The sequence below is a fragment of the Babylonia areolata genome, chromosome 10 (assembly GCF_041734735.1).
Source record: "Babylonia areolata isolate BAREFJ2019XMU chromosome 10, ASM4173473v1, whole genome shotgun sequence".
NCBI lineage: Eukaryota > Metazoa > Mollusca > Gastropoda > Neogastropoda > Buccinidae > Babylonia > Babylonia areolata.
The window spans coordinates 41677868-41704231 of NC_134885.1; the positions used below are offsets into that span (position 1 = coordinate 41677868).

Here is a 26364-nt window from a genome sequence, read left to right on the forward strand (position 1 = left end):
TTCAATGCAGTCCACGCGTGTTCTTCACATTTTGTCACTTTCATTTTTCTCGACAAAAAATTCATTATGCAACACTTAATCCACACAGCCATCCAAAAGCTGCTTCCATTAGTAACTTTCTCACGTTCACTGTTTACCTTTCATATTGATTTTAAACGTGGTTTACGACATTTCAGAAACAAAATCGGTCGCACACATGAGTGTAATGAGCGCTCGTGCGTGTGTCCGTGCGTGCGTGCGTGCGTGTGTGTGTGTGTGTGCATCTATGCGTGTGCATGTTCTTGTGTGCAAGCTTACTAGCGTACATAAAACTATGTTTACTATGAAATGCATGTGATTAAAGACCACTAACTCATCCGCATCCCCATGCTCCGAGCGCAGAGTGGCTTCCCTTTTGACGATCTTGCCCCTCCGATTTTCACGATCGTCCAGGCGATACGAATAGATCACGTGGTCCGTTTTGATAGCCCGCACGCAGAAGAAGTCACTCTGCACATGCTTCCGGTAGAAGTCGTGCAGTTTCCGGTATCCAAGTTCCGCCTTCTCCGAATCCCAGGCCAGTTGTTTGTGGAGTTGTTCAAGCTATATGTGTTGAGAAGGGGGTGGGGTGAGGAGGAGGAAGAATAATGGATTAGAGAAACCAAACATTCTCGTGTTATTGTTGTTGTTGTTTGTGGTGGTGGTGGTGGTGGTGGTGGTGGTGGTGGTGGTGGTGGTGGTGGTGTGTGTGTGTGTGTGTGTGTGTGTGTGTGTGAGTGCGTGCATGAAAAAAGCTTTTATTTGTACCTGCACGAAACTGAAAGCTGTACAAATACATTTACAATCATTGTCGTTTTCCATATTATCGTTATCCTCCCCAGTCCTCCACTTCATCAGGCTTACTGCTATTACCACTATAAATAGAACTATAATGATAATCGTTTCTTTATCATCATCAACGTCATCCATCAATATGATCATTTAATTTTCATCCCCCCTACAAACCCTTTTCTTCTTCTGCTCCTCTAACTCTAGAGCAAGAGAACGCTCCATGACGAATTCTTCCGGGGTCAGTCTATGACGGGGGGGCAGTTCGTTGTTGGTGGCCTGCAGCAGTTTGAACTTGGAGCGCAGGGCAGCGATCTCCACGCGCTTTTCCTGCTTCCGTTTCTCGGCCTGTTTGACCATTTCGTCGTAGTCGGACTTCTGTTTGAACTGCTCGATGGTGTAGTCGTCTGCAGAGATGTCATCGGCTTCGGGCTCGTCTGGTACTTTGTCACCTTTGGGTGAAAGAAAAACAACAACAACCAAAAAACCCATTGATGACAGGATGACTGACTGACTGACTGCATTAGTGAATAATTGAATTAATGAATGAACTCTGTTTACTAAGGGTAAAAGAGCAAACATAGCTGCCTTTGTTTGTTTGTTTTATTGTTGTTTTCTTCATCTAGTCCTCGGCCTCGGCCTCGGGCTCGTCAGGGATTTTGATACCTTCGGTGAAGAGAGATAAAAGACAGAACGAATGAATGAATGAAGGAAGGAATGAATGAACGAACGAATGAATGAATGAATGAATCAATCAATCAATCAATCAAGCAACGAATCCATTTTACTTGACGGCAACATAGAAAACAAACAATGCTTTTTCCAGCCAGCCCTCGAAAGAAGGACAGAGGGTGGACAGGAAACAAAAAACAACAACAACAACAAAACAACAACAAGAACAACAACAAAAAACAAAACAAAACAAAACAAAAAACAACAACAAAAAACCCCAACAACAACAACAACAAAAAGCAACAACAACAACAACAACAAAATACCAATAAAAACCAACCAAACAAAATCAATATAGATCTTTCAAAGTTTCAAACTTTGACTATCTTCATCGCGACCTCGCGGCTTGGACAAATCATAACAAAAACTTCCAACGCTTATGCATCCCCCTTCCCCGCTCCCTCCCCCGTCTACACACAAAAACACAATTCCTTTTTAAAACAACAAATGAATTACTGCAATTAAATCACTTGTTCAACTGAATAAGTTGAACAATTTCAATTTTTTGCCCGCCGTCATAAAGCGACCATTTTTGTTGTTGTTGATTTTTATCAAATTTGGCTAAAATGTAAACGCACAGCTGGACAGTCCTAGCCTCATTCCGCTAAAACAAATACCTAAAATCATCAGATCGTATGTCGAACTTTTGACATGTTCACAGGCATCTTTTCCATTATGTTATCGCCCAGATACTTTTCAGCGAAAGCAGCTTTCTCGTGTCAAAGGAGTCTGGCTTTGAGAAAAGGTTCTGGACGAAAAGGGTCGTACGTGTCGCCGACTTGAAAGCAAAATAATTCTAGTTCATTCAGCACCCTGTCTAAGCTGAAATATTGGTATGCAATAAACACGTTTGCGGAGTATTATTGTGCCATTCTGTGTTGCCCGTCCAGATATCTTTTTCTTTCTTTTACTTTTGTTTTTGTTTGTCTGTTTTGTTTTTAACTTTTAACTGCAGACAAGAAACGGAATGTCGTGCCGTCTTAAAACCGCAACGTAACGAAACTCGATTTTCACCAATCCGACAGGCAACGAACCGCAAACGACCCAAAAGAAAATATTGCCGACTTGGAATTGACGGCAATAACATTGTTACGATCCGGGAATTGGCGTTAATATGGAAGACATGTACTCGGAATGTATGGAAAGACCAAATGCAATGACATCGAGCTTATTTGATGTCATAATAGTGTTGTCTGCTGGTGAAAGGGTTTTTTTTCCCCCTCTTTTTTATGACTTGGGTTTGTTTCTGTGCTTTTGGTATGGACTCGATTGATGTAGAAAGACCAGCAGCGCACGTGGTTTACGCGTTGATGTGAATATTTGTTTACGAATAGATGTATTGGTAAGCGCATCAAAATGATTGTATTTTCTCTCTGGGTGCACGGATGTGCAGGTTACATGAGTGGCTTGTGGGAGTAACAGACCATGAGTCTTCAAGTTTTATGGGTCACCTGACAATCTTGCTAGAGAGGATGTAAGTCCTGGATGTTGGAACTCTGAAAGCTGCAGGAAGGCTGATCTTGAGGCAGTGGTCGACGGGCACAACAGCCGAGTGGTTAAAGCGTTGAACTTTCAGTCTGAGGGTCCAGGGTTTGAATCTCAGTCAAGGTGCCTTGTGGTTTAAGGGTGCAGAGTTTTTCCGATCTCCTAGGTCAACATATGTGTAGACCTGCTAGTGCTTGAATCCCCCTTTGTGTGTATACACATGCAGAACATCAAATACGCACTTTAAAGATCCCGAAATCTATGTCAACGTCCGATGGGCTATAGAATAAATAACATACCCGGCATGTAACATCCGAAAACGGAGTATGGCTGCCTGCACGGCGGGGTTAAAAACGGTCATACACTGAAAGAATAACCAAAGCTCACATGTGTTTTCGAGTAAACATAGGAGTCACAGCCCACAGAGAAGAAGTAGCAGAGGTCAATGAAATGTTCTCCTGGTAATGCTGCAAATCGTTTCTTCGGAATTTTACAAGTGTCGGATTTTTATTTCTTAATCTGCATTCGAGAACACTGGTTAGGTAAGACGAGAATCCAACACTGTGAAAACGTTACATGTAAGTATTCTTTTTTTCTGTGCTTTGCCAGTTTACTAAAGTTGGGTTCTGAGGATGTTATAGGATCAGAGATGCCAACCCCTATCAAGTGTTTGTAGGAACAATCCGGAAATTTGTCTGGGACATTTTGAATTTGGTTGGAACAATCGGACTATGAGTCACATCAGCAAACGCACATTTTATCTACAAAGCATACAAACACTTGGGCCAACCTGCAGCACGGTGTTACTGCTATGATTAAGCTGATTGGTCCACTCAATGCTGTTTCAATGTAAACACACACGTGATTAGCTGAGCATCATCACATGAGACCAAGGTTAGCAGTGGCTGCCCTGGCGTCGTGATCGATAGGTCTAGTTTCTGGGTAATATTACGACAGGAAAGCATGGGACCATGCCATGTAGTCGAAAATGAACTCGTCGGAACAATTTTGACGTTGGCTTAACGTCGGAACAAACTGCGATCAGACGTAACAAAATACGGCGAAATCGTAACAGTTGACATCTTTGCAGGATCTTCAGCGCCAGTGTTTGGACCGAGTTATTCGGCCTGCACTGTGGAAAGCCTCCTTTACCTGTAAGACACCTGACAAGGAACGATCTTCTGATGTACTGAATGAAGACAGGGCCAGAAACCAATTTGATTTTCATTTGTATAAAGATTTTTTAACATTGTCGACCATCCAGAAAATACAACAACATGAAAGCTTTGTATGAAAGAGTAAGAGAAATTGGAAAATATGTAACTGTGTTTCCCTGATGTGATACACTGATGTGATTTATCCCTAAGGGGGAAAAGTAGACATACTCATATCTTTTTCTTTGAACTGTTCCGAAATAAGACGAGAGCGTCTTTATTTAGTCTGTTGTTGTGTATCCCTCGGCTGGAGTGAAATCAAGACTGCGAGCGCTGTGAGCAAGTCTACACGCCTTGTATGCTTGATTTCAGTGAATGCAGCCGTGTGACACTGAATTAAACACACACACACACGATCAACCGAAACAAGGGTTTACAACTACATAACCTCACTTTTGTTTAACCAATGAGGCAAAGGCCAAAACAAACTAACAAAAACAGAAACCGTTGGCTCTCTCTTTTTTTTTCTTTTTTGTCTTACCAGCCGGGACATTGGCCTGTTTGACTTCAATCTGGTCCCGCAGCTGATCTTCGGGCATGAGGCTGAAGACGAAGAAGTTGCTGTCTTGTCCCACGCTGACGAGAAAGGCCTCGTCGAAACTCAAGCACAAACTCTGAATGGCACCTTGGGTACCGTCGTGGAATCCCTGGGACCACGTCATGGATTGCGTGGCCAGATCATAATCAGTCTTCAGGAACAGCAGCCGTATGTGGCCGTTCTGGACATTAAGGGGGAATGCCACGTGAGAGATGGAGAGGGGGAAGAAGGTGGGGGAAGGGGATGGGTGGGGGTGAAGGGTGGGGGTAAAGAGTGAGAAAAGAACGTGTGGTGGTGACGAAGGAATGGGTCAGCATTTGAATGTGGTTTCTTCTAAGGAAGGCTGTGTAGACCATGGGGATGGAAGGTGGTAGTAGCAAGGATAAGCTCTCATTGCTCTTTAACACACACACACACACACACACACATATACACACACTCTCTCTATATTTTAATATGTAGATAGATAAATGTGTGTGTGTATGTGTGTGTGTGTGTGTGTGTGTGTGTGTGTGTGTGTGTGTAAGGTATCTATCTGCTTCGCATACTTTGAGTTTGACACCTCCTTGAAGCTGGAACTAAAACTCCTCCGAGGGACCAGTCAGTCTCAGTAATCAGTGTCCAATGCATCAACGCTGACTTCCTTCGCAGAAGTTCAGGACACAAATCCTACAATGACTTCAGCATTGTCATTTAGAACCAGCCGAAGAAACCCTGAAGGAGATCCACTGATCATTCTTGGTGACTTCAACGCTTGAGAGGGTACAGGAACGAGCTAACTTCCTCTTCCGAAACTCTGATCTTCCTCTTGCCTATCTCAGCTCGCTTTACCTCACCTTTACCTCACCTCAGCTAGCCTTTACCTCACCTTACCTTACCTCACCTTTACTTCATCTCATCTCACCTTTACCGTTGTCTCACTTCATCTTTTACCTCACCTCGTCTCATCACCTTTTCCTCACCATACCTCTTACATCAAGGTTACCTTTTTGCATCACCCCACCTTCAGTTTACCTCATTATACCACACCTTCCTCACCTCATTCCTACTTTTTTTAACCGTTATCTCCTCACCTTTCCCGTCCCTTATCTTACCCTACCTGATCGATTTTAGTTCTGTGCCCCTATTCCACACACCTTCCTCACTTCATTTCAGCCCCACCTTTTCTTTACCGTTACCTCCTCCCTTGCCTCCCCTTTCCGGTCCCTTATCTTACCCTACCTGATCGATTTTAGTTCCATGCCCCTATACCACACACCTTCCTCACCTCACCTCAGCTCTACCTTTTTTTTTTTTTTTTTTTTTTTTTAATACAGTTTCCATGACCTCATCTTCCCTTCCCTTCTCGTTCATTATCTTACTCCTATGTGATCGTTGGTTTATTTATTTATTAATTTATTGTTTTATTCCCCCTTCCGTTCCTCACCCCCATGCCCATGAAGACGCAGTTGCCCTCCGCGTTGAAGCAGAGGGCGGTGATGGCCTCCTCGTCCCCGCACTCCAAGGGGACGGCGCGGACGGGCTGGGTGTACTCAGGCTCGGCTGGGAACTCCTCGAAGCCCTCCATGAGGAAGGGGCGGGTGAAGCGACACTCGTAGAAGTAGCCAGCGTCATAGTCCCCCAGCATCAGCCAGAAGGTGGACTCCCCTTCTGGGTACAGCGCCTGTGGACATGTGGACAGGGCAGGACAGGAGAGACAAGCAGAGTGGTTAAAGCACTGGACTTTCAATCTGAGGGTCCCGTGTTCGAATCTCGGTAACGGCGCCTGGTGGGTAAAGGGAAGGGGGTTGAGATTTTTCCGATCTCCCGGGTCAATATATGTGTTGACATGCTTGTGCCGACACCGCCTTTGCGTGTATACGCACGCAGATCAAACTCGCACGTTAAAGATCCTGTAATCGATGTCAGGGTTCGATGGGTTATAGAAACGAAAACATATCCAGCAAGCACACCCACGAAAACAGAATATGGCTGCACACATGTCAGGGTAAATAAACAAAAAGGTCATACATGCAAAATATTGCATGTCTGTCTGTGTGTGCATGTGCGTGCCTGAAATCTGATTGAATGAAACAGGAAACGAATGATGAGCGCCCAATGACAGCAAGTGTGTGCTCTTGTAGCAGATGTTGTTTATCAAGGACAGATTAGAAGAATAGGCCTTGACTAAAAATGTAATCCTCTGAAAAAACAACAACCCAAAAAACCCTTTGAGTTCTCAGTTCTCTCTCTGTGTGTCTGTCTCACACACACACTCACACACAGTTTGTTTGTTTGGGCCAGTGAAGAGACACGTGAAGAGAACTTTAAAAAAAAACTGGAAAGAAATAAAAGAGTGATATAGTGTGCTCCGTGATCTTCATGCAGCTAAGACAAACACACACACAGACATACACACGCAAACACACACACACACGCTCACACCCACACAAACACAGACATATACATTTCCATCTCGACTCGGTCTCACTCTCTTTGCTGATTAAAATTTGATTATTTCATGTCTTACTTTGTGTAAGTAAGTAAGTAAGTAAGTAAGTAAGTAAGTAAGTAAGTAAGTATCTATCTATCTATCTATCTATCTATTTACATGTACAGTTATGTGAATCATGCGTGTGATATGTATAGTTATGCGAATGTTCACACGCTCGTGCAGCAAGTGCGTGGGTGCGGTAAGTGCACATTCTCGTGAACGTTCATGCGTGTGTGTGTGTGTGTGTGTGTGTGTGTGTGTGTGTTGCGGACACACTCGTGATCTCGTAATGCTCATGAGGTTGTCATAGTTTGCCGGACCAAAACTATATTCAGCGCAAATTACGTGAGTTGTGAGGACGCAGTAAATATTATTGACCTTATTACTTGCTATATTTGAATTGTATTCTATGTGACTTCTTATTTGATGACGGTGTAAACTTGGATATATAATTGACCTAATTACTTGGTGTATTCGACTATATTTTATGTGACTTGTTATTTGATAGGTTGTTTAATCAGTGGTTAAGTATATTGCACACTGTGTACTTTTGGAGGTGCCCTTTGGTACTTCTTGTGTCTTTTTTTCTCCTTTCCATTGTACCATTGTATCATAACATTAATAGTCATCTTTGATACTGTTGTATTCACTTTTTCTGTTCCATGACTAAAACACTCAGCACTTGGCCAATATCCGATGGTTTTAAAGTAGGTTTTCTGAATATTAATCATATCATCAACAAACTCGCTGATGTATCCCATGTCCTTTCAAACTCCGGAAAACAGTTTCACATATTCGGATTTGCTGAATCAAGACTAACAGACCATATACAAGACTCTGATTTACTACTACCAGGCTATTGTATTATTCGTAATGATCCGAAATGTTCTAGAGAAACAGGCCTTGTAGTATATGTTCAACAAAACATTAACTTTAAACGAATTGAATCACTCGAAAATTATCAAGTTGAATCTGTATGGATCGAAATACGCTTTAAGAAATCAAAACCAATCCTTCTCGGCTTTATCTATAGAAATCCAGCTGAACATGTAGATTGGATAGACAAGTTTATGTTGATGATGGAAGAAGCTTCTTTGTCTTCAAGTGAAATAATACTATTAGGTGACTTTAATATTGACTTACTCAAATCAAACAAACACTGGACAAAACTTTATGAATCATTTCACCTAACGCAGTTAATTGACATACCTACGAGAGTTACTGCAACGTCAAAAACACTTATAGATCATATATACGCTTCATCTACAAACTCCATAACAGAAGTATGTTCCCCAACGTTTGGCTGCAGTGACCATTCCCCTATATGTTTCACATGGTCCAAACGAGGTGTAAAAATTCCTGCAAATAGACATAAAACCGTTTGCCATAGAGATTTTAGACAATTTGATAAGGATTTATTTCTACAGAACTTGATACATTCCAATATGTCAGCTGTTTATCAGTTCTCTAATCCTGAAGAAGCACTGGAGGTTTGGTATCACAATTTTCTTAATGTATATGATAAACATGCTCCATTCATAACAAAACGTGTCAAAAGCTATCCTAAACAGCCATGGATGACTAAAACCATTGATGATAAGATTAAGGAAAGAGACTCGTCTCTCTCAGAAGGTAAGAAAGATGAATTCAGAAAACAACGTAATCTTGTAAATGCTTTGAAACGTTCAGAAAAAAAGAATTATTTTCAAGAACTTATTTCCACAAAATCGAATAATAAATTGATTTGGAAAGCCATAAATCAGTTAAATAATAAACATAATATCACGCAATCCACAACAACTAACGACATATCAGCAGATAACCTAAATACACATTTTTGTAATGTAGCTAACTCAACAGTAGGAACAAACATGTCATCCCTTAATTCACTTGATATTCTCGAAACCTTTTGTAACACTAAAAATATTTCATCACACCTTGATATCCCTCTTATGGATGTACATGAAGTTTACTATGCTCTTTCCCACTTAAAGCAAACAGGTTCGAAAGGTATTGATGGTATAGATGGAAAGATATTAAAACTCTCTGCTCCTATAATTGCCGAAACACTTACTTATGTCTATAACCAATGTATCACAAAAAAGATAATTCCTAAATCTTTTAAAGTCGCGAAAGTAGTACCCATTTTTAAATCAGGAGACCGTACAGACCCTTCCAATTACAGACCAATTTCAATCTTATCAATATTGTCAAAACCTTTAGAAAAACACATTAACAAACATATCCTTAATCATTTCAATCACTACAAATTATTTCATCCAAATCAGTCTGGTTTCAGGTCCAAGCACTCCTGTCATACAGCACTCACTAACTTAGTCGAACAATGGCTCACAAATATAAACAATAATGAAATTACTGGTGTTCTCATGGTGGATTTTATGAAGGCATTCGATGTGATAGACCACACTCTTCTTTTGAAAAAACTAAAATTATATGGCTTTTCTGGAAATACACTTGACCTCATATCTTCATTTCTATCAGACAGAAGACAAATTGTATCTATGAATGAATCTCAATCCTCTTTACAGTCTATCTATTACGGAGTTCCTCAAGGTTCAATTCTTGGTCCAATATTGTTTTCTGTTTATATAAATGATTTGCCTCTATTTATTAATGCATTATGTGAGATGTTTGCAGACGATACAACAATACATACAAATCACACTACAATAGACAAAGTGTACTATGCTCTGCAACAAAGCATTAATGATATAGTTAGATGGTCCAATTTAAATCACATGCGTCTCCATCCAAAAAAAACGAAATGTCTCATACTCACCACCAGACAGAAACGCCAAAATTTTTCACACAACCTTCCACCCTTTTCCATTAATGGTCATCCAATAGAAGAAGTTGATAATCATAAAATTCTTGGAGTCACCATTGATAACAACTTATCTTGGTCCAGTCATATTATGTCATTATGCAAAACCCTATCCAAAAAGATTTATCAGCTTTCCAGAATTAAACATTTTCTTGATTTGCATTGTAGAAAATTATTCTTTTTTGCTTATACTGAATCACATATTAACTATGCGTCAACACTCTGGGATTCAGCTAGCGATAATATACTAAACCTTTACTAAGTCTGCATAGACGAGCTCTTAAATTAATCCTTCTGAAATCTTCATCACTGACTGCTGACGACTACAGACATTTAGATATTCTTCCCCTAAAGCTTAAACTTGAATACAACAAAGCAGTTTTTATTTTTAAAATCATGTCTAATTATGCTCCATCTTTGAGAGATAGATTTCCCACCATGCTAGTCCGCCAGACCAACAAGATTAAGATCCCCATTCCAAGAGTAGATCTGTTTAAATCCAGTCTCATTTATTCAGGAGGCTGTTTATGGAACAATATTTCATCCAATCTTAATGTTCAGAAAAGCATTCAAGAATTCAAAAAACATTGGGTTTTTTTTGTTGTTGTTTTTTTTGTTTTGTTTTTTTAAGGGGGGATGGTTTGATCTTTTTCCTTCATGACATGATGATGTTTGTACCATGATTATGTAAATGTACATGTTTATTATGTAGATGTGCATGTTTAAATGTGAATGTGAATGTCATGTCTTTATTTCTTCATCTCTTTGCTACTTTGTGGATGTTTTGATTCATATTCAATTTCCATTTGCCCTGAGGGCTGGATGAAAAAAAGCACATGTATGCTTATTCCACTTCCCTCAATAAAAAACTTCGTTCGTTCGTTCTATCTATCTATATAATAATTTTATATATATTACCCACCTTACATAATATATATATATATATATATATATATATATAGAGAGAGAGAGAGAGAGAGAGAGAGAGAGAGAGAAGTGTGTGTGTGTGTGTGTGTGTGTGTGTATGTGTGTGAGTGTGTGTGTGTGTGTGTGTGTGTGTGTCCTCGTCATGTCTAAAAACAAAGAAACAAAAATCAAAGTAAACGATCCCATCCCAGGTCACCCCCCCCCCCACCACCACCACCACCCTTTCCTAATCTCACCTGCAGTATAGGGCTCGGGACAGGAGGGATGTAGGCTTCCCATGGATTTTCAGCCTCCTCTTTGGCCTTCTTCTCACTGGCTGCGGCGTCCTCGGCCTCGATCCTCAAGTTCTGCTTGGAAGGGGTCTCCAGCCCCTTGGTAATCATCATCATAATAATAGTAATAACCGTAGTGGGTTTTTTTTTTTTTAAATTAATAAATAATTGTGATAATTATGATGAGAACGACTACAATAGTAAGAACTGCAGTGCTAATAATAATGATAATAATAATATCAATAATAGTTCTTGTGATTATGATGGTGATGATAATAATAATAATCATGATGATAATAATAATAATAATCATCATCATCATCATAATAATGTGATGATAACAATTAACAATGATAAGAACAATAATAATAACTTATAAGAATGAATATGATAATTATGATGATAACAACAACAATAGCAACAACAATCACACCACTATAAACGCACTTCGAATTCATGCTCAAACCGATCTGATTTCTGAAACGTTCACCAGTCAAGGGGGTTAATGAATATAGTATTGTTCCGTTTCCAGCACACACACACACACACACACACACACACACACACAGTACACATACATACATACAACACACACACACACACACACACACACACACAGCACACATACATACATACAGCGCACACACACACACACACACACAGCATCAGTCGACGTTACTGTTTTATCGGTTTTTATGTTCCACCACAGCGTATAAACCATAACTCCCGCCCCTCCCCACCCCCCCACCCCCGTCCCACACACACTCCGCCCCCCCCCCCCCCCCGGCCCCCCTCCCCGTACCCCCGCACCCACCTACCCTATCAAGGCGGTCCTTGTTTTGTTTGGCCCTCTCCTTCTGTCTCTCCGCCTCCACCTCCCTCTCCTTCTCCACCTCCGCGTCGTGCAGGATCTGGGACTTGACGCTGTGGAACTTCATCTCGCGCATCTCCACCGTGCGGTACTCCAGGGTCTCCGCTGTATTCGCCTTGGGAGTGAGAGACACGACAGGACAGGACGAGACAGTAAAGGAAAGGGCAGGGCAGGACAGGGCAGGGCAGGGCAGGGCAGGGCAGGGCAGGGCAGGGCAGGGCAGGACAGGGCAGGGCAGGGCAGGACAATATATATATATATATATATATATATATATAGGTAGATAGATAGATAAATAAATATATATCATATGACTGTGTATATGTGTATTTGTGTGTGTGTGTTTGTGTGTGTTGACGAGGAGTTAACATAAATGTATGCGGCTCTTTTTTCTATTTTTATATGCAAAGAAGAAAAATGGATTAATGGATTAAAAAAAAAGAATAACACGGAAAAAGGGAGGGAATAGGAAGAGAGAGAGAAAGAAAGAGAGTCAGAGAGCGAGAAAGAAAAGAAAGGGAGAGAGAGAAGCCTTGGGGGGGTGGGGGGTGGGGGGTGGACAGATGGCAGCGAGACAAAAAGGCAAGATTTTTATTTATTATCTCTCTCTCTCTCTCTCTCTACACACACACACACACACACAAACAAAAAACAACCGCGGCAAAATTTGTTCATGTACCCATGCAGTAATGTTTCACCACCTCCACCACCACCACCACCACCACCAACAACATCAACAAGAACACCGCCCGAAAATGGGACACACAATTCCACCCCCCCCCCACCCCCCCTCGACCTCCCCACCAACCCTACCCCCCACCTACACCCACAACCTACCGCCTTGGGCTCCCTCATCTCTATGACGATGCCGTCTTGGCACGTGATCAACAGGTGATGACGCGTGCCGCTGTCAGGTGACCATACCACGTGACGGGGCACATAGCGAAGCGGTACGTAGCAGAACGGGATGTAGTTGTCCGCGGAGACCACGTGAAAGAAGAAGATGGTCTTGTCTTCCGAGCAGGTGGCGAGGCTGCACACGTGTATACCCGGGGTAGCGGCGAAGCCGGGTGCTTTCTCTTGAGTGCTGTAGGCCATACCCGTCACTGGCGCGGAGTGAGGCTGAATGAATGGAAGGGGGGTGGGGTTGGGTGGGAGGGAGACCGGAAGGGAATGAAAAAAATAGATGCCGTGAGACATTGGATTATTGATACTTAGTTATCGTTTGGTTTTTGATACCTGGGTGTTTTTTTTTTGTTTTTGTTTTGTTAGTTATCATAATGATTATTGATACCCATTTTTTGTATTTATTGATACTTAGTTATTACATGATTATTGATACCTAGTTGTTTTTATTTTATTTCATTGATACTTAGTTGTTATATGATTATTGATACTTAGTTCTTAAGTCAAGAAACCAAGCAAGCTGTGAGCGGTTTACAGCAAAACACTGGAGTCTTTTTGCACAACAGGCTGCTGCCTACATACGTGGAGCCGACTTCTCGACAGCTACTGCCTTTAAGCGCTCATTATTCGTTTCTTGTGTCATTCAGTCAGGCTTTGACACACACACACACACACACACACATACACACACACAAACACACGCGCACACACACACACACACACACTACATCTATCAATCTATTTATCTATATTCACACACTCACACACAAACATATAGATATATAGATATATATCTTAGACAGAGTGGATTTTACATTTAAATTTTGCCAGGGACAATTCTCTTGTCGCCTTGGGTTCTTTTACGCGCGCCAAGTACATGACAGTAAGACAAACAGTCATATGCAGACAAAAAGGAAGAAGAAGAAAAGAAATGATGGCGCAGCACTTGAACGGCACACTGTCCGCCGTGGGGAGAGCGGCCCGATTTTCATAGAGATCTGTTGTGACCAAAACAAAACGTAATGGAATACAATACAATACCATAATACAATACAATACAAAGCAAAACAAAACAATATGATATGACATAATACAATTCGATACAATACGATACGATACGATACAATACAATACGAAAGTCTGTGATTTTGTTTGTCTGGTTTTTTTGTTGTTTTTTCCTCCGTCGTTCGTACAAATTATCACAAGGACAGAAAAAGGAAAGAGTAAGAAGGAAAGGAGAAAAACAAACAAACAAACAAACAAAAACAAAACAAAACCAAAAAACCAAAATAAACCAACCCCCCCAAAAAACAACAACAAACAAACACCAAAAACAAAAAACAAACAAAAAAAACAACAAAAAACACACACACACCAAAAAACACACCAGAAAACAGCGATGCCACCAACGTGATAGTGGTAATTGTCATTAATCATAGTGCATTTCACAGCGTCCTTCAAAAGGCAATGATATTTTCAGAGACTCAGACGAAATGTTGGGCAGTGACGAAAGATGTGTGCAGAATAATTATGCGCTATGTATGTCCTATGTTCTTCTTCTATGTATGTCCTATGTTCTTCTTCTATGTATGTCCACTGTCTTGTTGCAACTCTTTTCTTTTTCTTTCTTATTATGCATTGATTCAATGTGTTGCATTGCCTCCGTACTGTATAATCAATGTTTAGTTTTGTGCATTAAAAAAAAAAAAAGAAAGAAAAAAAAAGACGGCCGCAATAGCCGAGTGGTTAATTTCAATCTGAGTGTCCTGGGTTCGAATCTCGGTAACGGCGCTTGGTGGGTAAAGAGTGAAGATTTTTCCGATCTCCCAGGTCAACATATCTACACACCCGCTAGTGCCTGAACCCCCTTCGTGTGTATATGTAAGCAGAAGATCAAATACGCACGTTAAAGATCCTGTAATCCATGTCAGCGTTTGGTGGGTTATGGAAACAAGAACATACCCAGCATGCACACCCACGAAAACGGAGTATGGCTGCCTACATGGCGGGGTAAAAACGGTCATACACGTGAAAAAGCCCACTCGTGTGCATACGAGTGAACGTGGGAGATGCAGCCCGCGAACAAAGAAGAAGAAGAAAAAGAACTTTGAAAAGAAAAGTCTGTACCCTGAGGGCGGCGAGCAGCTTGAGCTGACACTCCATGCGGTCCACCCCGAACAGCGTGGTGGTGGACCCGTCGATGACCACCCGTCGGATCGCGCCATCAGAGAACCCAGCCAGCACCGTCGCGCAGAATCGGTCCACGTACACCGGGATCCACACCAGAGAACACCCTTTCGCCTGAGGGGCAAATATATAGATATAGATATTTATATATATCACAACAGATTTCTCGGTGTGAAATTCGGGCTGCTCTCCCAGGGGGAGCGCGTCGCTACACTACAGCGCCACCCATATTTTTTTTTTTTTTTTTTTTTTCCTGCGTGCAGTTATATTTGTTTTTCCTATCGAAGTGGATTTTTCCACAGAATTTTGCCAGGAACAACCCTTTTGTTGCCGTGGGTTCTTTTACGCGCGCTAAGTGCATGCTGCACACGGGACCTCGGTTTATCGTCTCATCCGAATGACTAGCGTCCAGACCACCACTCAAGGTCTAGTGGAGGGGGAGAAAATATCGGCGGCTGAACCGTGATTCGAACCAGCGCGCTCAGATTCTCTCGCTTCCTAGGCGGACGCGTTACCTCTAGGCCATCACTCCATATATATATGGTTTGTTTGTTTTTTCCCTACACTTCATTTTATTTTATTTATTTTTATCTATTTGCTTACTAGGCCTGTCATGCCAAACCTCAGCTTATATCTTTGACTGACATAAGTTTACAGCTGGGCCAGCAGCTAAGTGAGAGTTGTATTATCAATGGTTTCTCCATTGCAACAGGAAATTATTTACAGCTTAAGGACTATGACTCTGGAACTAGGCTTTTGGGAACCATCCCAATGCGGACTGGGAAAGGCACTCTGAACTGTTATAAAATTCCAGTCCAGATAGTCGGGACAGCAGTTGCCTCCTGTGCTGCTCTGATGGTCATAGTAGGACACGACCATCATACACGACATTTGCTTACTTATTTTCATTTCACTTTTTTTTTGCAGATATATTTATTTATGCATCTTAATCATTTGTTCATAAATTTGATGATATCCATTTATGCATCCTCTCTCTCTCTCTCTCTCAAGGCTGGACTAACCGCGTTGGGTTTCGCTGCTTGCCAGGCATCGGATGCTCAGTAGATGTGGTGTAGTGTACATTGGTTTGTATGAACGCTGTAACACCTCCTTGAGTAACTGAACTGAACTGAACTGAACTGAACTGAAAGGTCAACAGGTTAAGGTCCCGCGGCCTTTACAAACAACGCACGCCATCGTGGCAGGGAGAGTCGTACTTCCCTCTGTGTGAAAGAGGGGTCCAATCCTCTTTTTCCACCTTTTTTTTTCTTTACCTTCCCCAACTGGCTGGTGAAAGATACCCTTTGACACATGGGTGAAGTGAGGTAATGAGCCTTTTCCTTTTTTCCCTAGGACACAACAACAGGCCGAAACAGGGCCTCGAGCCCTGGCCACTGGTTAGCCCAACACCGGATCAGAAGTCCATCAAGAAGAAGAAGAAAAAGCAGGAGAAGAACAAGAACAAGAAGAATGACAAACGATGAATGATATATGTATCCATATACTGCTGAATCATATTCGTACAGACAGACAGACAAAGAGACAGACAGATAGATAGATAGATAGATAGATAGATTACCACATTTAATGTATTCATACAGGAAGACTGCAGTTCTCCTGCTTTTATACAAGCACACCAAATTCACTACTACAAAGAAGTATACTGTGTTTACTGTGTTTTAGTATGATTCCCCAGCCCCCTCCCTCCCCCTGCCCCCCCTCCGACCCCAGCCCCCCCACCCCCCCCCCCCCCCCCATCACCCCTTCAGCCACCACCACCCAAATAACTTCCCACCCTCTCCCTTCCACCCACACATTCCCGTCCCCCCACCCCTTACCCCCTACACACACACACACACACACACACACACACACAAACCTTAAACACTTTCACGGCCAGCAGCTTCTTCTTCAAGAAGTCGTAGAGCCTCAAGGTACCGTCCTCCCCAAGAGTCATGACCAGGTAGGTGATGGGCGACACCGCACAGGCCACGATGGCTCCAGAGTGGAAGTTGAGCAGACGTTTGGGTGGCACAGCAGCCAGGCGGAAGCTGAGGTCCGCTTGCCAAATGCCCCCGTTGCCATCTTGGCAATACCAGGTGTGTCGCGTCGTCTCGTCCTCATGCAAGCTGTCGGACTTTTTATCTCCTTCGGTGGGCTCGTGTTTGATGGCTTTCATCTGTTTGAGGTGAGGAGGAAGAAGGTCTGGTGTTGGGCTTGGTTGGTTAGTCAGTTTGGTGAGCAGCAGCAGGTCTACATAAGCAGGCTGCATGAAGGGCGTGTTTGTGCACTCGTATTAATCAATTAACCTCCCCCCCCACCTCACTCCCACCACGCACACACGTAAACACACACAAAGGCACGCGCGCGCGCACACACACACACACACACACACACACACACATACTCACACATGGAGCATAGTGTGTTTATGAATGCCTACACAGGAAAAGAATAACCAAACATAACATTTTCCTCTTTGTATTTAATTGTTATATCTTTATCATTCATACGATACGATGCTATGGAATCATCAGAATAAGACGATGAGACAAAATTACACAACAACACAACATGATACGACACAACACAACACAACACAACACAACACAGTTTCTTCCTCCCGTGGATGACCCAGGCTGTCTGTGTGAGATAGTGGAGCTGCATGCACGTGCGGGCATCCCGACCAGCACCCTCATGAGGTCGACACGATACAACACACAATAACATTACAACACAGTACAACACAATACAACCCCAAGCCATACTAAGCGCGTTGGGTTATGTTGCTAATCAAGCATCTGGCCTGCCAAGATGTGGTCTTAGCGTATATGGATTTGTCCTTACGCAGTGACGCCTCCTTGAGAAAGTGAAACAGAAGACTGCTGAAGTCGGTAGGCTGTGTGAGGTAGTAGAGCTAGCTGTATGGACAGTCCTTCTTCTTCTTTGTTCGTGGGCTGCAACTCCCACCTTCACTCGTATATACACGAGTGGGCTTTTACGTGTATGACCGTTTTTACCCCGCCATGTAGGCAGCCATACTCCGCTTTCGGGGGTGTGCATGCTGGGTATGTACTTGTTTCCATAACCCACCGAACGCTGACATGGATTACAGGATTTTTAACGTGCGTATTTGATCTTTTGCTTGCGTATACACACGAAGGGGGTTCAGGCGCTAGCAGGTCTGCACATATGTTGACCTGGGAGATCGGAAAAATCTCCACCCTTTACCCACCAGGCGCCGTCACCGTGATTCTAACCCGGGACCCTCAGATTGAAAGTCCAACGCTTTAACCATCCGGCTATTGCGCCCGTCGTATGGACAGTCCGATGTACACTTTGTTTGTGGGGTCCATACACAACACAGCTTCAGTTTCAGATTCTCAAGGTGTCACTGCGTTCGGACAAATTCGTATACGCTGCACCACATCTGAGTGCAAGAACAAATAAATAAATAAATAAATAGATAAACAAATAAATAATAATACACACACACACATATATATACATACATATATACATACATCTCTCTCTCTCTCTCTCTATATATATATATATATATATATATATATATGTGTGTGTGTGTGTGTGTGTGTGTGTGTGTGCCTGTCAGATTGGATTTCTTCAACAGAATTTTGCCAGAGGACAACACACTCGTTGCCATGGGTTCTTTTTCAGTGAGCCAAGTGCGTGCTGCACACAGGGCATCATTTTATCGTCTCACCCGAAAGACTAGACGCTCAGTTCGATTTTCCTGTCAAACTTAGGGGAAAGGGGCGAGAACGGGATTCGAACCCAGACCCTCACGGACTCTGTATTGGCACAGGCAGGAACGCAACGCAACACAACGCAACGCAACGCAGCGCAATATAACGCAACCAGCCCAATACAACGCATCGCAACACAACTCGTCGCAATAAAGAGCATCATAACGCAACGTAACACATCGCAATGCAACACGATGCAACGCGACGCAACATAATGCAGCGCAACACAACACGACGCAACACAACACGCGCAACACAACACGACGTAACACATCGCAACACAACACAACGCAACACATCGCAACACAACAGGACGCAACACATCGCAGCACAATACGCACAACACAACACGCACAACACAACACGACGTAACGCATCGCAACACAACACGCGCAACACAACACGACGTAACACATCGCAACACAACAGGACGCAACACATCGCAACCCAACACGACGCAACACATCGCAACACAACACGACGTAACGCATCGCAACACAACAGGACGCAACACATCGCAGCACAATACGCACAACACAACACGACGTAACGCATCGCAACACAACAGGACGCAACACATCGCAGCACAATACGCACAACACAACACAACACGACGTAACGCATCGCAACACGACGCAACGCATCGCAACACAAAATGACGCAACGCATCGCAACACAACACGACGCAACCCAGCCCAATGCAGCGCAACACAACGTGACGCAACAGAAAACAAAATAAGACAACTACAACACAACCACAACACAGCCCCCCCCCCCAGCCCCCTCCCCACCCCCAACCCTCTCCACACACCCCTCCCCCATCTCCTGACTGACCCTGGCGGTCTGGGTGAGGAAGTACACACTGACGGAAGGCCCGATGAACACCTCGCTCATGGGGTCCACCTCCACCAGCGCGGACTCCTCGCCCGCCTCCAGCACGTCGATCTGCTCGAAATTCCACGACCTGACGTAGCCGTCCGTGCCCGCCGTGATGATCTCCCCTTCCACCATCATGATGTGCATCACCTGGCCCGTGTGGCAAGGGTTCCCGCCTTTCCGACCGATCTGAAAAGGGGGAGGAGGGTGGGTATTGGGTGGGGTGGGTATGTTTGGAGGGGGTTAGGTGTTGGGGTGTAGGGTGGGGGGGTGGCAGGGGGGAGTAGGGAGTCCGTAGTAAACTTTAATTTTTTTTTTCTTCTGGAAACACTGTGTCTGCCAATACCAAATCTGGATGAAACATAGCAGGAAAAAAAATCTTCACAGTCACACCAGTAATAGGTTGTAAGTCTTCCGAATTAAGCCGTATTTCGGGATCATTAAGGTTTATTTCGCTGAGGCGCGTGCGCGCGCACACACACACACACATGCACACACACACGCGGCAGTCAGCTGCAATGAATGTCAGCACGTGCACGACAAGAAATAATCCAGACATGAAGCAGGTGGCTTTGCTTCAACAACCTGGACTTTTTAGGTTCCTAGGTTTCATCTATTTATGTAAAGGTCTTTTACCTCCATAATGGTCGCCCGGTTTGTCTGTTTGTCTGTCTTTCTGTCTGTACGTCTGTTCATCTGACTGTCGGTCTACCTGTCTGTCCGTCTGTCTAATGATAATGATAATAATGATGAGTATTTTATAGAGCACCGAATCTTGTGCGGAGACAAACCAAAGCGCCATGCATGCATAAATCTAAACTTGAGAAACTGAAGACAGGGAAGAGTCAGGAGAGAGAGGCTATCTTTGGGAAGAGGTGGGTTTTATTTTATTTTTATTTATTTTTTTGCTGCCCCATCATCTGCACCGTTTCAGTGGCATTACTCCCACGCCGCTCATTTAGATTCCCCCATACACAGCCACACCCGGGTTCGTCCGTCGCAGTCCCAGCGTCGGCAGTCCACAGGGAACCATCGATGTTAGGTCGCCAGGAGGCCACACACCAGAGGAGACCCTGCACTGCTGCTGAGTCACTTCGGTGGTGTTCAGTGGTGCCTGTTCTGTTTTAACGTACTTAGGACACCACCTACTAAGCCCCCTACTAACGACAATAATGGCTTAGTCGCGGAGCCAGACTGAGTGAGCGTCCCCCCCAGAGTGGAGACCGCCACCACGTCCCTCAAACAACAGCCCCCCATGAATCTGCCGACACTGACGACATTGACAGGACTCACCCCAAGCACGGAAGTGGAGGGGTATCGAAACTGAGGTCACCATGAGAGCAGGGCATGAAAGGCCACAGACTTTGAGACTATTTTGTTTATATTGATGACGATGAAGGAGCAGGAGGATGACGATGATGATGACGATGTTGCTATAGAGGTCCATTTTGGTTTGGGACTGCGTGACAAGGCTGTACTCTACGCTTCCTGTCATAATGATATCCCGGCGTTAACCAGGCCCGAGAGATACAGACACTTGCAGTGTTGGTCAGGTAATTAGAGCAACACACCCAAAGACGCATCCTTGAAGCGGATGACACTCGACTGTGTGGTCCCAGTCTCCCCATTTAAGCCCACAGCACACTCAACTCTGGGTAGGAGCCGGCCACGGGCCGAAAAACCCACCTCCGCTGGGATTCGAACCCGCGTCCTCCCAGCCGTCAGTCCGCGACGCTAACCACCCCTGGGAAGAGGTGGGTTTTAAGGCAAGACTTGAAAGAGCTGAGTGCAGAGACCTGACTAAGCGAAAGAGGAAGTTTATTCCAAATGCAAGGTCCAGAGACAAAGAAAGAACGGCAGCAGAGAGTGAATCTGGGTATGCTTAAACATAGTGGATCCGAAGCCGATCGTAGAGAGTGAGATGGAGTGTAGAGGTTTAGGCAGCCACAAGAGATAGGAAGGGGCAAACTTGTGAATACATTTTTAAAACAGACCTCTGATTTTGTACCTTATCCGGTAGAGGTGAAGGCAGCCACATAGATAGGAAGGGACAGATCTGTGAATACCCTTAAAACATAGAGTGCCGATCCTGTAATTTGTTTTATTCTATGTGACACAGGGGACCAATGGAGATGTTGCAAAAAAGGAGTGATGCGCTCAGATCTTCTTCTCCTTCTGAGGACAAGTCGGGCACGTCTCACGCCCTCACCTGGACTTTGATGAGCTGTTCGTCCCACAGCGGCAGGTTTCCCCATTCACTGCTGTGACCTGCAAAACCCCATCTGTCTGTCTGCCTGTCTGTATGTCTGTTTGTCTACCCGTCTGTGTTTCTGTCCGTCTGTCTGTCGGCCTACCTGTCTGTCTGTCCCATCCCCACCACGTGGACTTTATTAATGAGCTGTTCGTCCCAGAGGAAGCAGGTTGCCCCACTCGCTGCCGTGACCTACACTGCCCCTTCTGCCAGCCTGTATGTCTGTCTGCCTTTCTTTCTGTCTGTCTGTCTATCTGTCTGTCGGTCTACCTGTCTGTCCATCTGTCTGTCTGACCCTATTCACCTGGACTTTGATGAGCTGTTCGTCCCAGAGTAGCAGGTTGCCCCACTCGCTGCCGTGACCTACATAACCCCTTTTGCCTGTCTGTCTTGCCTTTCTTTCTGTCTGTCTGTCTATCTGTCTGTCCATCTGTCTGTCTGACCCCACTCACCTGGACTTTGATGAGCTGTTCGTCCCAGAGTAGCAGGTTGCCCCACTCGCTGCCGTGACCTACATAGCCCCTTTTGCCTGTCTGTCTTGCCGTTCTTTCTGTCTGTCTGTCTATCTGTCTGTCGGTCTACCTGTCTGTCCATCTGTCTGTCTGACCCCACTCACCTGGACTTTGATGAGCTGTTCGTCCCAGAGTAGCAGTTGCCCCACTCGATGCCGTGACCTACACTGCCCCTTCTGCCAGCCTGTATGTCTGCCTTTCTTTCTGTCTGTCTGTCTATCTGTCTGTCGGTCTACCTGTCTGTCTGACCCTATTCACCTGGACTTTGATGAGCTGTTCGTCCCAGAGTAGCAGGTTGCCCCACTCGCTGCCGTGACCTACACTGCCCCCTCTGTCTGTCTGTCTTGCCTTTCTTTCTGTCTGTCTGTCTATCTGTCTGTCGGTCTACCTGTCTGTCTGACCCCACTCACCTGGACTTTGATGAGCTGTTCGTCCCAGAGTAGCAGGTTGCCCCACTCGCTGCCGTGATCTACATAGCCCCTTCTGTCTGTCTGTCTTGCCTTTCTTTCTGTCTGTCTGTCTATCTGTCTGTCGGTCTACCTGTCTGTCCATCTGTCTGTCTGACCCTACTCACCTGGACTTTGATGAGCTGTTCGTCCCAGAGTAGCAGGTTGCCCCACTCGCTGCCGTGACCTACACTGCCCCTTCTGTCTGTCTTGCCTTTCTTTCTGTCTGTCTGTCTATCTGTCTGTCGGTCTACCTGTCTGTCCATCTGTCTGTCTGACCCCAGTCACCTGGACTTTGATGAGCTGTTCGTCCCAGAGTAGCAGGTTGCCCCACTCGCTGCCGTGACCTACACTGCCCCTTTTGCCTGTCTGTCTTGCCTTTCTTTCTGTCTGTCTGTCTATCTGTCTGTCGGTCTACCTGTCTGTCCATCTGTCTGTCTGACCCCACTCACCTGGACTTTGATGAGCTGTTCGTCCCAGAGTAGCAGGTTGCCCCACTCGCTGCCGTGACCTACATAGCCCCTTTTGCCATTTCTGTCTTGCCTTTCTTTCTGTCTGTCTGTCTATCTGTCTGTCGGTCTACCTGTCTGTCCATCTGTCTGTCTGACCCTATTCACCTGGACTTTGATGAGCTGTTCGTCCAAGAGTAGCAGGTTGCCCCACTCGCTGCCGTGACCTACACTGCCCCTTTTGCCTGTCTGACTTGCCTTTCTTTCTGTCTGTCTGTCTATCTGTCTGTCGGTCTACCTGTCTGTCTGACCCTACTCACCTGGACTTTGATGAGCTGTTCGTCCCAGAGTAGCAGGTTGCCCCACTCGCTGCCGCTAAGCACCTTGCCGTCCGGGAACTCCAGGTAGCCCTCTATGTCCGAGATGGGGGAGCGGCCGAAGCGACCCACCTGACCCTGCAGCTTGAGGCCCGTGAAGGTGCGGGCCATGTGCCAGAACCTGGAATGGAGGTATCACTATTACAATCACTCTTCTTTGTCACAACAGATGTCTCTGTGTGAATTTCTGGTTGCTCTTCTCAGGGAGAGCACGTCGCTACACTAGGAGCGCCACTCATGTTTTTTTTCCTGCTTGCAGTTTTATTTGTTTTCCTATAGAAATGGATTTTTCTACAGAATGTTGCCAGGGACAACATTTTGCTGCCGTGGGTTCTTTTACGTGCGCTAAGTGCATGCTGCACACGGGACCTCGGTTTATCGTCTCAACCGAATCATAGATAGATACATACCTACATACATAGATACATAGATAGATAGATATATCAATCATTTCATCCTGAATTATCACGAGTAATATCTCAATTCAAGCTTTCTATTTATTTTCACAAAGTAATAACATTATCATCATCATAATCATCATGATAACACTAGCTGGATAACATCATCATCATCATCATCATCATCATCATCACAACACTAGTTGGATAACGTCATCTTCATCATCATCATCATCACAATACTAGTTGGATATCATCATCATCACCACCACAACATTAGTTGGATAACATCATCATCATCATCATCATCATCATCATCACAACACCAGGTGGATAACATCATCATCATCATCACCACAACACTATTTGGATAACATCATCATCATCATCATCATCACAACACTAGTTGGATATCATCATCATCATCATCATCATCATCATCATCATCATCATCACAACACCAGTTGGATGACATCATCATCATCATCATCATCATCATCATCATCATCACAACACCAGTTGGATAGCATCATCATCATCATCATCATCACAACACCAGTTGGATGACATCATCACTATAACCACTACCATCATCACAACACCAGTTGGATAGCATCATCATCATCATCACAACACCAGTTGGATGACATCATCACCATCACCACCATCATCATCACAACACCAGTTGGATAACATCATCATTATCATCATCATCATCATCATCATCATCATCACAACACCAGTTGGATGACATCATCACTATAACCACTACCATCACCACAACACCAGTTGGATGACATCATCACCATCATCATCATCACAACACTAGTTGGATAACATCATCATCATCATCATCATCATCATCACCACACTAGTTGGATAACATCATCATCATCACAATCATCATCATAACACTAGTTGGATAACATCATCATCATCGCAACACTAGCTGGCTAACATCATCATCAATCATTATCATCATCATCACAAAACAAGTTGGATGACACCATCATCATTATCACAATACTAGTTGGATAACATCATCGTCGTAATCATCATCACAACACGAGTTGAATAACACCATCATATCATCATATCATCACCATCATCATCATCATCATCATCATCACAACACTAGCTGGATAATGTATCATTATCATCAATCATCACCATCATCATCACATCATCGCAACACAAGTTCGATAACCCAGAGGCCGGGTGTTGCACTGACTTGATGTGACCGGAACCGGCAGTGCACAGCGCCCCATCCAGCTCTCGGTTGAAAGACACGTGGTTGACTTCCTGTGAGAAGGCCTTGCAGCGCAACAACACGGTTTCCTGGATCCAGTTCCACACCGTCAGCATGTGGTCTGGTTCCCCTCCTGAACCACACACACACACACACACACACACACACACACACACACACACACACACACACACACACACACACACACACACACACACACAAACTAGTTAGTTTTGACAGTTCCACACCGTCAGCATGTGGTCTGGTTCCCCTCCTGAACCACACACACACACACACACACACACAAACTAGTTAATTTTGACAGTTCCACACCGTCAGCATGTGGTCTGGTTCCCCTCCTGAACCACACACACACACACACACACACACACACACACACACACACACACACACACACACACACACACAAACTAGTTAATTTTGACAGTTCCACACCGTCAGCATGTGGTCTGGTACCCCTCCTGAACCACACACACACACACACACACACACACACAGACTAGCTAGTTTTGACAGTTCCACACCGTCAGCATGTGGTCTGGTTCCCCTCCTGAACCACACACACACACACACACACACACACACACACACACACACACACACAAACTAGCTAGTTTTGACAGTTCCACACCGTCAGCATGTGGTCTGGTTCCCCTCCTGAACCACACACACACACACACACACACACACACACACACACAAACTAGTTAGTTTTGACAGTTCCACACCGTCAGCATATGGTCTGGCTCCAAATCTTCCGG

The 26364-nt window shown here is 44.3% G+C and overlaps 1 protein-coding gene across 1 annotated transcript in view; it reads right to left on the reverse strand.

Annotated features, from left to right (window-relative positions):
* Positions 1 to 25698, reverse strand: part of LOC143286367 (cilia- and flagella-associated protein 44-like) — a 39045-nt gene extending 13347 nt beyond the window's left edge. Inside the window, exons 1-12 of the mRNA XM_076593908.1 lie at positions 25565 to 25698; positions 23879 to 24056; positions 19859 to 20089; positions 17137 to 17436; positions 15198 to 15371; positions 13002 to 13286; positions 12169 to 12279; positions 11258 to 11392; positions 6203 to 6439; positions 4720 to 4957; positions 985 to 1259; positions 353 to 540 (exon numbers count right to left, since the gene is read on the reverse strand). Of these exons, the coding sequence (XP_076450023.1) occupies positions 353 to 540; positions 985 to 1259; positions 4720 to 4957; positions 6203 to 6439; positions 11258 to 11392; positions 12169 to 12279; positions 13002 to 13286; positions 15198 to 15371; positions 17137 to 17436; positions 19859 to 20089; positions 23879 to 24056; positions 25565 to 25698 (2486 nt within the window). The remainder of the gene's footprint in view (positions 1 to 352; positions 541 to 984; positions 1260 to 4719; positions 4958 to 6202; positions 6440 to 11257; positions 11393 to 12168; positions 12280 to 13001; positions 13287 to 15197; positions 15372 to 17136; positions 17437 to 19858; positions 20090 to 23878; positions 24057 to 25564) is intronic.
* Between the last annotated feature and the right edge of the window lie 666 nt (positions 25699 to 26364).